The following is a 12,601-nucleotide window of genomic DNA, read 5'->3' as shown; positions in this document are numbered from 1 at the left end:
ACTACCCTCTGGAGAGCCTTACGGTTGTGGGCGGAGAAGTTGCCGTACCAGGCGGTGATACAGCCAGACAGCATGCTTTCGATTGTGCATCTGTAAAAGTTTGAGTGCTTTTGGTGACAAGCCGAATTTTCTGAGGTTGAAAAGGCGCAGCTGCGCCTTCTTCACCACACTGTCTGTGTGGGAGAACCAATTCAGTTTGTCCGTGATGTGTACGCCGAGGAACTTAAAACTTACTACCCTCTCCACTACTCTCCCATCGATGTGGATAGGGGGGTGCTCCCTCTGCTGTTTCCTGAAGTCCACAAACATCTCCTTTGTTTTGTTGACGTTGAGTGTGAGGTTATTTTCCTGACACCACACTCTGAGGGCCCTCACCTCCTCCCTGTAGGCCATCTCGTCGTTGTTGGTAATCAAGCCTACCACTGTAGTGTCGTCTGCAAACTTGATGATTGAGTTGGAGGCGTGCATGGCCATGCAGTCGTGGGTGAACAGGGAGTACAGGAGAGGGCTCAGAACGCACCCTTGTGGGGCCCCAATGTTGAGGATCAGCGGGGTGGAGATGTTGTTTCCCACCCTCACCATCTGGGGGCTGCCCTTCAGGAAGTCCAGCACCCAGTTGCACAGGACGGGGTCGAGACCCAGGGTCTTGAACTTGATGACGAGTTCGGAGGGTACTATGGTGTTAAATGCTGAGCTGTAGTCGATTAACAGCATTCAAGAGGTATTCCTCTTGTCCAGATTGGTTAGGGCAGTGTGCAGTGTGGTTGCGATTGTGTCGTCTGTGGACCTATTGGGGCGGTAAGCAAATTGGAGTGGGTCTAGGGTGTCAGGTAGGGTGGAGGTGATATGGTCCTTGAATAGTCTCTCAAAGCACTTCATGATGACGGAAGTGAGTGCTACGGGGCAGTAGTCGTTTAGCTCAGTTACCTTAGCTTTCTTGGGAACAGGAACAATAGTGGCCCTCTTGAAGCATGTGGGAACAGCAGACTGGGATAAGGATTGATTGAATATGTCCGTAAACACACCAGCCTGCTGGTCTGCACATGCTCTGAAGACGCGGCTGGGGATTCTGTCAGCCCAGAAGGCTATATCACAGAAGACTGAAATATATCAAAACCGTTTGACATAGAAATGCCAGATTATCAGTTTATTAATGATGAAATTCTGAAACATATTAATAACATTCCACCCACGAGGCCACTATTTATGTGTCTGCAGGAAATGGCTTCAGCATTTGCAGACTGTATGTCAGATTTAGTCTTCAACGATAATCAGGTTACACTGTGCGGCGTTACCAAATTAAAATCTTGATATCAACCTGGCCAGATTGTACGATTTGCTTCAGTTCTGTCGTCACATTCTGCAATTTGCCTGCAGCGGTGTATTTGATCTGAGCAGGTGCCAGAACCAGCAGCGCAAGCCTCACTCAATGCTTATGCGTGAGTGAAGTGAGTTCTGAATAAATTCAAGTAGGCATCTTAGACATTTTTCACATACTAACTTTATATGTCAATTTAATTTGATTGGCGATTTTGTGCATTTATTGAAATCCCACCAGGTAGCAACAAACAAGATTTTTTACAGCACAGCATGTAGGCTAAATGTTTAATTCAAACTATTATGTTAATCTGACTATTCACAATAATTTTATTGTTGTGTGCATACTCAGTTGCGGCCGTCTTCTTATTAGTCAGTCACCGGGATCAGCCCATAACACCAGCCACACTACGCGATAAAGTACAAAAAATGTGGACACCGCTTGAACTTTGTCAGAGCCTACGATTGCACGTAGCGGTACTTAATCATCACTTAATCGGCAGACCTAGACCCTGTCACACTGAACGAGCCAAGACGTCCGACAATAGTTTACGACCTAAGAATTTGTCCGCCACGTGGAAATTTTGTCTGGGACGGCAAAGTTGTGGCATAAAACGGCTAAAATTGTACAGTCTGCAAAGGCCGTACAAAATGTAACATATAAGTGGAGTGTCCCAGATTTACATTTACTATGTTACGTCTAGTCTATGAGACCAGGCTGCCAGGGGAGGAATGCTTGTTTCAATAGTTAATTATTCAGCTGTCACATTCACATGTCTGCTGCAGCTATTAGAAAGCATATGATAATCTGGTCTCTTTGTCACATTGCACTAATTAGGACATACTAACCTTTGAAATGGCATGCATCTCACACATTGCCATCTAACCTGCCTGGGAACTCTGTGGTGCTCCGGGGTGAAGTTTCTCCCAATTGCAGATCTAGGATCAGCTTCCCCTCTCACAACCCTAATTAGTAAGGAACATGCAAAACTGACCCATAATCAGCATCTAGGGGCAACTTCACCGTACACCAGTGGGGGAGGGGGATCTGTGGTGGTGGTGGTGGTGGGTATTCTATGGTGGTATGCTATTGTCCGGGTGTGTTTTGATCAACCTGTGGTCAGAGCACTGTCTGCTTTAGGTCTCTTGAAACTACTAAACCCTGATGCATGCTGAAGTAACAATCCTGGCAATGGTGAGTGACCTCACTCTTTTCCAAGTCACGAGTTTGATATCAGTCAAATTCCAATACTACTTAACATTTCTGACTCTTAAGCTAATAACAATAACTGGCTAATAATATCAATGAAATAGCTATATTTGTCAATAGATAAAACTATTTGTTTTGTACTGACATTGGTACTCTCTTTTTTTCCAGTGCAGCTGAGTAGGCGATGAAGAAACGTAATGACTCTACACCCACACCTTTCTATTCTTTACTTTGTTTTGTGAAAAGTGATCACTGAAGAAAAACCTTTGAAACCTCTGCTGAGAAGAGCGATTTCTTCTGTTGATTGTCCGGCAACTTTGCTGTTGATATGGAAAATATATGTTGATTTTTGTCCTCTCCCCTTATCTTTCCTTCTTTCTTACTTTTGAAGAATGTGAATTAAAGGCTATTGCTCAACTCTGCCTGTGAATAGCATGCTGCATTACACCAAACACACAAGTGCCTATATGAATCTTTAGTCCCCGCCCCCTTCACTTTCTATCTGCTCTCTTACTGGTGGCGTCTATCCTTTTGATTAGAGCAGGAATGATTCATTCTGGATTCTGAGACTGATAGTTGCAAAGGAACGTTTGAAGATATTACATCCATGCTTATTACAGAGTATGACGTGTGGGGGGTGCAAAACAAGTTCCCGAAAAAAAGTAAGGTCGGGAACCACTGGTTTAGAAGAAATGGATGACCATTGCAATACCAATACAGTAAGGACGTGTTTAAATAGCTATAATGGGTGAAGGGGTAGGGAAGGGTTGTGTTGTTTTTCATTGTTTTAAAATATGAAACTGTGATTTAAAGACATGACAAGTGATGTGCATGCAAAGGCCCCCTCTACCCAAGTCTTTGTCTGCGTGGCCACTGTCCATTGTGAGCCAGTCCCAGACACTTTAAGTAATGTAACAAATGCCAATCAGTAACATCCAAATAGCCTAATGATGGCATTCTAAATGCTGAGAAACCCATATATCTCACTTCTGTCCTGACTCTGACGATCACTGGGGCTTTTGTCACTTTATAAGTATGTAACCAATGCACACTGACAATGAATGGGCTTCTTTTCATATGGGACTGGAGCTCGGTAGATAGAATGGCTAAAGTGGAATATGTGTAAGACAACCCGTAGTGATTTTTGTAGAGCGATTGAAATGTTTTGTTTAAACATTATGTTTTTGAGCTTTTGTAAACTCTTGAATATTAAAAGCCAGTTTGTCTAAAACCAATGCTTGTTTAAGCCTCATACTCATTTCCACCCAGTAATCCACCCATTTTTCCATATCAGCACATCTAATTAAAATTAAATTCATCTCATCATTGAGTTTTGCTCACCTACTTTGTAGCACATTTTGTAGTACATTTACATACACAATGCTAATCAGTATTGTCATGTATTGCATCTTTCTATGTAAGCCAGAAGGTCATACATGGATTAATGATGATGATATCATAACTTCAAATCTCTCTATGTACATACGCAATAATAGCCGTTCTCATTGTACCACTCAGCATATGCTTTCTGGTAACTTGTAGGGCTTTGTATGTATAAGACGTGCCTTAGTTGATGTGCCTTTGTCAGGTAGGTGTTAACTTCAGTTGGACTTGAGATTGAAGCCCTCTGGAAGAAGGTCTTTTGAGGTGTTTTTATTCGGCAGTCAGTATGTGAATGATGACAATAATAAACTGTGAAGCACCTGTCTACCCCAGGATATGTTTTATAGCTGTGTTTATTAGAACATTAGACACACAGTGCCTTGCAAAAGTATTCATCCCCCTTGGCGTTTTTCCTATTTTGTTGCATTACAACCTGTAATTGAAATGGATTTGTATTTGTATTTCATGTAATGGACATACACAAAATAGTACAAATTGGTGAAGTGAAATTTAAAAAAATAAAATAAAAAAACTGAAAACTGGTGTGTGCATATGTATTCACCCCCTTTGCTATGAAGCCCCTAAATACGATCTGGTGCAACCAATTACCTTCAGAAGTCACATAATTAGTTAAATAAAGTCCACCAGTGTACAATCTAAGTGTCACATGATCTGTCACATGATCTCAGTATATATACACCTGTTCTGAAAGGCCCCAGAGTCTGCAACACCACAAAGCAAGCGGCACCATGAAGACCAAGGAGTTCTCCAAACAGGTCAGGGACAAAGTTGTGGAGAAGTACAGATCAGGGTTGGGTTATAAAAAAATATCAGAAACTTTGAACATCCCACGGAGCACCATTAAATCCGTTATTAAAAAAATGAAAGAATATGGCAACACAACAAACCTGCCAAGAGAGGGCCGCCCACCAAACTCACAGAACAGGCAAGGAGGGCATTAATCAGAGAGGCAAAAAAGAGACCAAAGATAACCCTGAAGGAGCTGCAAAGCTCCACAGCGGAGATTGGAGTATCTGTCCATAGGACCACTTGAAGCCGTAGACTCCACAGAGCTGGGCTTTACGGAAGAGTGGCCAGAAAAAAAGCCATTGCTTAAAGAAAAAACAATAAGCAAACACGTTCGGTGTTTGCCAAAAGGCATGTGGGAGACTCCCCAAACATATGGAAGGAAAATGCTGTCTGGCGCAAACCCAACACCTCCCATCACCCAGAGAACACCATCCCCACAGTGAAGCATGGTGGTGGCAGCATCATGCTGTGGAGATGTTTTTCATTGGCAGGGACTGAGACACTGGTCAGAATTTAAGGAATGATGGATGGCACTAAATACAGGGAAATTCTTGAGGGAAACCTGTTTCAGTCTTACAGAGATTTGAGACTGGGACGGGAGGTTCACCTTCCAGCAGGACAATGACCCTAAGCATACTGCTAAAGCAACACTTGAGTGGTGTCGTGGAAATTTCCTCTATTTACCAAATCATGGGAGCAAACCACACACACACGTCAGAGTTAGTTATAAAAGTCCATCTTTAATTATATGAGCTCTATCACAATCCTGTGACTCTCAGATAAATTCAGTGTCTCTCAGTGAATTCTCTGAGCCCCCTTACAATGCAACTGAGTTCCTTTAATAGCAAAGACACACATAGACATAATTCATCGTTCAGCTTTGTCTCCTTTCCCAAACCCCAGAACCATAAACCAATCCTCCATATCAACAGGCATATATCAAATTGTCATTTAGATACAAGCAACTCAAAATACAACCAAACCTGGACAAGCTCACGGAGAGGAGAGTGAGGCTATAGGTTAAGATAGAAACAACATTAGAGGGAGCATAGAATGATTCCAGACACTGCAACCCTCCTTTTCCCACTGGGAAAGGTAGGGAGTAAAAGATATGTTTACACATGATGACACTTTGACCTCTCCCCTCTCTGTGGCCCATGTAACTTAGTTTTGACATAGAACAGATAACTGCAACCTCACCACAGTATTATACAAAAACACTATTCTGATGAGAAGTAATTTACACACATTTGATGAATATTAAACATCTTACAAATGTTACCAACAAATTCTGATCCTTCCACGACAGTGGTTAAAGGGGAAACATTTAAATGTCTTGGAATGGCCTAGTCAAAGCCCAGACCCCTTGAGAATCTGTGGTATGACTTAAAGATTGCCGTACACCAGCAGAACCCATCCAACTTAAAGGAGCTGGAGCAGTTTTGCTCATTAGAAGAAGGCTAGATGTGCCAAGCTTATAGAGACATACCCCAAGAGACTTGCAGCTCTAATTGCTGCAAAAGGTGGCTCTACAAAGTATTAACTTTGGGGGGGTGAATAGTTATGCACCCTCAAGTTTTCTGTTTTATGTGTTCTTATTTCTTGTTTGTTTCACAACAAAAAATATTTTGCATCTTCAAAGTGGTAGACATGTTGTGTAAATCAAATAATCCAAACCCCCCAAGAATCCATTTTAATTCCAGGTAGTAAGGCAACAAAATGGGGAAAAATGCCAAGGGGGTGAATACTTTCGCAAGCCACTGTATGTGTATGTCTTACACACACACACACACACACACACACACACACACACACACACACACACACACACACACACACACACACACACACACACACACACACACACACACACACACACACACATAGGTAACAATCATGTGTGTTTTTTGGGAAGTCACGTGTTGTTTGTGTACACTGAGTTTCTGTTATATGTATCCATTGTGTGTATTGATGAGTGTGAGTTTGTAAGTGTATCATATAGACCCAGGCATTGGAAGTGATGCCATCATGTCTGTGTGTATCTGTTCTAGGGTGCAAAATGATCAGTTGGCGGCCATATTTCTCCTGCTGATGCAGAACCAGGAGGCACTAGGGGAGGTGACTGAGGGAGACATGGAGGAGCAGCTCAAACTCTACTCCCTGTAGCAGAATGGGGCGGTTCTATTATTGTCAACCTTGTATAGGGCTGAATAGCCTGTTCCCCTTTTTAAAGTGCAGGTGTCAAGCAGAGCAACTGTCAATGTATAATACCGTATTTATGTTTGACTTATCATGTCAGGTCAGAATGATCCATAACAGACCAAGACAATAGGTTTACTATTCTGACATACTGTAGCGGGATAGGCATGACCCATAAGACCAAAACAAATTGTACTACACTTGAATGTAAGACACAAGTCTTTATACTGTTGTTGTTCTGTTAACATTGGTTATCGTAAAGTATGGCAATGTTACAATGGCTTTAAAAATCACATGTTCTTAGAGTATGAACAATTTAATGAACAAACAATTGCAGTAACTTATTTACATTAAGTATATTGATAACACACTATTTTTTTATATTACTTAAATGTTTAATGAAGTATTGTTGGTAAGTCACATATACTGTATGTATTTTCAGTTGTAAAGAACTATTTTGGAATGACTTTGTAGTGTTAATATAGGTCATATTGAAATATACACTGAGTGTACAAAACATGACATAGACTGACCAGGTGAATCCAGGTGAAAGCTAGGATCCTTTATTGATGTTACTTGTTAAATCCACTTCAGTCAGTCTGGATGAAGGGGAGGAGACAGGTTAAATAAGGATTTCTAAGCCTGGAGACAATTAAGGCATGGATTGGGTGAATGGGCAAAAAAAGTGCTTTGAAGGGGTTGTAGGTGCCGGGTACCAGGTGCACCGGTTTGAGCATGTCAAGAACTGCAACGCTGCTGTGTTTTTCACACTCAACAGTTTCCTGTGTGTATCAAGGTCCACCACCCAAAGGACATCCTGTCGGAAGCATTGGAGTCAACATGGGTCAGCATCCCTGTGGAATGCTTTCGACACCTGTAGAGTCCATGCTCTGACGAATTTAGGATGTTCTGAGGGAAAAGGGGGGATATTGGGTAGGTGTTCCTAATGTTTGTACACTCAGTGTATTTTTTTTCATATGTTCTCAACACTCCATATTTTGAATCAAATGTTTTTAATGGATGTACATAGTGTATGGAGATATTTGAGTAGTTTGTTTAGAGTCTCAAGGACGGCTCATACTAATGGCTTGAACGGAATAAATGGAATGGTATCCAACACGTCAAACACAAGCTTTCCTTGTGTTTGATACCATTCCATTTACTCCAATCCAGCCATTAGTATGAGCCGTCCTCCCCTCGGCAGCCTCGTACTCTGGTGTATCTTTTTACCAGTTATTTTATTAAATAATATGACACTCAAAACAGGTCGTGTGATCATGTATTTATTAGTGTGTTTGAGTGATAACGCTTTTATTTGAACTCTGTTTCTACACTCTATGAACAGTTCATTTGATAAATCATGATTTCACATTTTCTTTCAGTAAGTCTATCGCCAACATTATTTAGCTAAACCTCTAAGAAAAAGCAAGCTATGAAATGTAAAAATGTTTAAACAACTGTTATAATTGTGTCACATGAACACCTACAAGTTGTTTATGCCTTGTCCAACATTTCTGTGATGATGTGTTGTACATGTGAAACCAGGCAAGAACAAATGAGGTAGGCTACAATGATATGGTCTAGCTGGTTGAGTAGATGAGTAGTCTTCCCCATCTGCTGTTTGTCACACTCTTATCATTCCTCTGTGGGGTGGTACCACTAACATGTTTGAAATAATTAGAGTATACATAGTTACACAGTACATGTTTGAAATAATTAGAGTATACATAGTTACACAGTACATGTTTGAAATAATTAGAGTATACATAGTTACACAGTACATGTTTGAAATACACCTTATCACAATATAGTTGCTCAGATCGTTATCAAAGTCATACAATGCATAATTATAATCACTTCCTAGTATAAATTGGCTTCATCCTCTTGCCATAACATTTGTAAGCTGTGTTGGCATCATTCTACATAGCACCACAGGTGAGAAGATTAAGGACACCAAGTCTGGATCAGAGAAGAAGTAGCGGTTTTAGTGGAATACCCACAGAACTCCAGTCTCCTTTTCAGCTCATTTATCACCTGATTTTCTTAACAAAAGGCATATCTCGTTAGGTGGTCCAGGTGTCCTCTGACATGGAACAAATGTTCTCTATTGCTCCTCTATTTTTCCTCAATCAAGGTGGGAGGCCGATGACATCAGAGGGCAACATGAAAAAATGATTTTGCTCAAAACATTTTTTTTTAAACTCTTAAAGCACTTGGAGAAACAGCGCCACTGCCAGTGGTGGAAAATGTGCACAGTCATACTTGAGTAAAAGTATATAGTATTGAGTAAAAGTATCTAGACACAATCATCCATCTAGTACCAGTTCGGACCCCCCTTTGCCTTAAGTACAGCCTGAATTCTTCAGGGCATTCTACAAGGTGTGGGAAACGCTCCACAGGGATGTTGGTCCACACTGACACAATGGCATCATGCAGTTGCTGCAGATTCAACAGCGGTTAATTCATGCTGTAAACAGCCCGTTGCATGTCATCCAAAAGATGCTGTATTGGGTTGAGGTCTGGGGACTGAGCAGGCCACTCACGTAAACTGATTTCGCTGCCATGTTACAGGCAATGTTTTTCCACTTCTCAATTGTCCAGTGTTGGTGATCATGTGCCCACTGGAGCCGCTTCTTCTTCTTTTTTAGCTGTTAGCAGTGGTCGTCTGCTGCAATATCCCATTCTTGACAAGGATCGACGAGTTGTGCGTTCCGAGATGCAGTTCTGCACAGCATTGTTGTACTGCAGCGTTATTTGTCCGTTTGTGGCCCGTTTGTTAGCTTGCACGATTCTTGCCATTCTCCTTCAACCTCTCTCATCAACGAGCTGTTTTCACCCACAGCATTGCCACTGACTGGATGTTTTTTGTTTGTCGCACCATTCTTGGTAAACCTTAGACACTATCGTGCGTGAAAAGCCCAGTAGGGTGGCCGTTTCTGAGATACTGGATCCGGCGCGCCTGGCATACCACGCTCAAAGTTGATTAGGTCACTCACTTTGCCCATTCTATAGTTCAATCGTACAGTAACTGAATGCCTCAATGCTTGTCTGCCTGCTTTATATAACAAGCTATGTGTCACGAATCCCGTAACCTGAGTCAGTTTTTTGCCTGTGTTCTGTCCTGGAGTGTTTTTTCCGGCGTCCTGGAACGCACCCTGTCTGGTTGCCGGGCAATGTAGCCAGTTGGGAGTTCTGATGACCCGCACCTGTATCCCATCAGCTATCTGCACACCTGGTCCTGATCATCATCTCTCCTATTCTTAAGCCCGGACCTGACATCCATTCCCTGCCGGATCGTTAGCCATGAACAGTATGTTGTGCCATAGTATCAGCCTCAAGTTGGATAGAATTTGTTTTGTTGTTTTTTACGTATTGCTTGCCTTAAACTTACCTCCGTTTGTTCTGTCTTCAGTTACTCACCCGGATCATTTACCCCATTCCCGCCTGGTCGTCGGAGGATTCCGCTACCCCATTGGATCCACCTATTTACTCCCATCAACTCACCACCGCTGCCCGCTACGCCACCTGGATATATCTACCCATTCACATTCACTTGTAAATAAATACTCACCTTCTTCCTACTCTCCTTGTCCTGGTCTGCTTCTGGGTTCGATTTTGAAAGAACGTGACACTATGGCCACGTGACTGTCTGTAGGAGCGATCCATTTTCGTGAATGGAGTGGTAATACCTAATAAACTGACCGGTGAGTATTTTTCCACACTATGAGGTTGGAATAATACTGTGACATTGTGAAAATTATGATAATGCCCTTTCGTGTAAGAGCTGTATGAAAAGACTACCTGAATTTTCAGCCTGTTTTGGTGGGATGGAGTTTTGGCCTTCCATGGTGACGTCAACATGCAATAAATGAGTTACTAGACCAATAAGAAAAAGAGTTCCAAACCTCTCTGCCAATAACAGCTAGTTTTCAGTTTCTCTCCCCACTCACACCACTCCCAGACAGTCCTAGCAACATTCTTGTTTGAGAAATGGCCCTTTTTGACCATTTTAATTGAAAACAACCACATTAATGGACTTAATTGTGACCCAGAAATTATTTGATATTGAGATGAAAGGACTGCATTGGACCTTTAGACGGTGGAGGAGCTCCCACATCAAGGTTAACAACTACATCAGAGAACCTGCTCTGCTGTGCTGTTGCACGTGCAGCGATGTGCAATGATGTCTGCCGAAAAAAACAGGGTTCATTGTCTGAAGTAACATCTTTGTTGTAATACCTGGCAGTTTCACCGCTACGGATTCCAATTTTAAGCGGACATTATTGGATTTATACATAGAATATTGTTTTGGAATAGGAAGCGTTCAAAATTAGCTGGAGTGCGTCTTCAAATGATATTTCTATGGGAACACCACTCATCCCCATCTCTGCATGAAATACATTCTGGTATGCAGCAGAGTTCCCATTCTGATCTGTGCTGCATTCTTCTGGTCTGGACAGGAATCACCATGACATCTGCTGTTGGTCTCTCAGTGCTCCCCCTGGCCGTTGGTTATTTATCTAGTCAAGGAAGGGAAATGGGCTCTACTGGTTGAAGGGTCCTGTCATCAGCTCGAGACCAATTAAAACCCAATCCTATTCTGTCATGCTGGAAAAAGATTTGCAGATGGACTGAAATCCCTGTAATTACTTACTCCCCTATATCGATTCCACTCTGTCATTTCTAGAACACAAAGGATGTGTTTACACAGACAGCCCAATTCTGAACGTTTGTCCACTAAATTGTATTTTGACCAATCACATCAGATCTTTTCACATCAGGTATTTTTCAGAGCTGATCTGATTAGTCCAAATACCAATTAGTTAAAAAAAAGATCAGATTTGAGCATTCTGTCTAAACGCAGCTTAAGTAACGTAATGAGTCTTAGAATTTAGGAGAATTCTTATATGGCACTAGCAATGATTTCATAACTCCAAAGACAAGGCCTTAAAATCCTAGCTACAATGGCACCTGTAATGAACATGTAATGCATGACATGTACACTATGCTCTCCTCAAATTGTACTCTAATCATATAATCAAGTGTAAGCAAGTTAAAAAGGTAGAGGTTATAAATAATCATTGAAAGGCAAGCCTGCCCGAATTTCCCTAATTATGGCCACACCTCTTTAAACTGCTAGTTGGTGTGAATTGGAGCATTTCCATAAAAATAAACCCCCAACTCCACACACGAGGAAGGTGCATTGACTATCACGCCCTGATCTCTTTCACCTGTCTTTGTGATTGTCTCCACCCACGTCCAGGTGTCACCCATTTTCCCCATTATTCCCAGGGTATTTATTCCTGTGTTCTCTGTTTGTCTTTTAAACTATCCAAATAAAGTCGCACACTGCATGTATAATCTCCCAAAAATGTAATGGGTATTTACCAACGTTTCGACATCACTGTGCCTTCCCCAGGGTAATGTCATAAATACTTGAACCAGGTTATGTATAAAGCACAGTGCAATTAGTGTAATCAATGACAGTGGTGAGGGGTGTGTCATAATGATTAAGTTAATTAAAATTAATTAGTGACACTGTAAAAATAATTGGCATGAGCCACATTTGTAGTTCCCATTTGGAATAGGTGTCAAGAGTGTCTGAGTGGTCATGTCAGATCTCACCGAACTATCTCCAATATTGCGACCACGCCTATAGACCATCAGTGGGGGTTCCTTGAA

The 12,601-nt window shown here is 41.8% G+C and overlaps 1 protein-coding gene across 8 annotated transcripts in view; it reads left to right on the top strand.

The window, feature by feature from the left end:
- LOC118384700 (E3 ubiquitin-protein ligase RNF12-B-like) overlaps nucleotides 1–8,086 on the top strand; it is a 28,462-nt gene extending 20,376 nt beyond the window's left edge. For 3 of the 8 annotated variants that reach the window (XM_052519060.1, XM_052519058.1, XM_035771439.2), the window contains one exon: nucleotides 2,696–3,762. Coding sequence is in view for 3 of the 8 variants with exons in the window: in XM_035771439.2 (XP_035627332.2) it covers nucleotides 2,696–2,708 (13 nt within the window). In the remaining 5 variants the exon portion in view is untranslated. Of the gene's footprint in view, nucleotides 1–2,458; nucleotides 2,513–2,695; nucleotides 3,763–6,771 lie in introns of those variants that run through there. The other 5 variants (XM_035771441.2, XM_052519059.1, XR_004825875.2 and 2 more) reach the window with 4 other exon arrangements.
- Nucleotides 8,087–12,601: the final 4,515 nt, after the last annotated feature.

The sequence above is a fragment of the Oncorhynchus keta genome, chromosome 5, assembly GCF_023373465.1.
Source record: "Oncorhynchus keta strain PuntledgeMale-10-30-2019 chromosome 5, Oket_V2, whole genome shotgun sequence".
Taxonomy (NCBI): Eukaryota; Metazoa; Chordata; class Actinopteri; order Salmoniformes; family Salmonidae; genus Oncorhynchus; species Oncorhynchus keta.
Note: the sequence above shows the minus strand (reverse complement) of the source record. Positions and strands in the feature narration are given on the sequence as shown.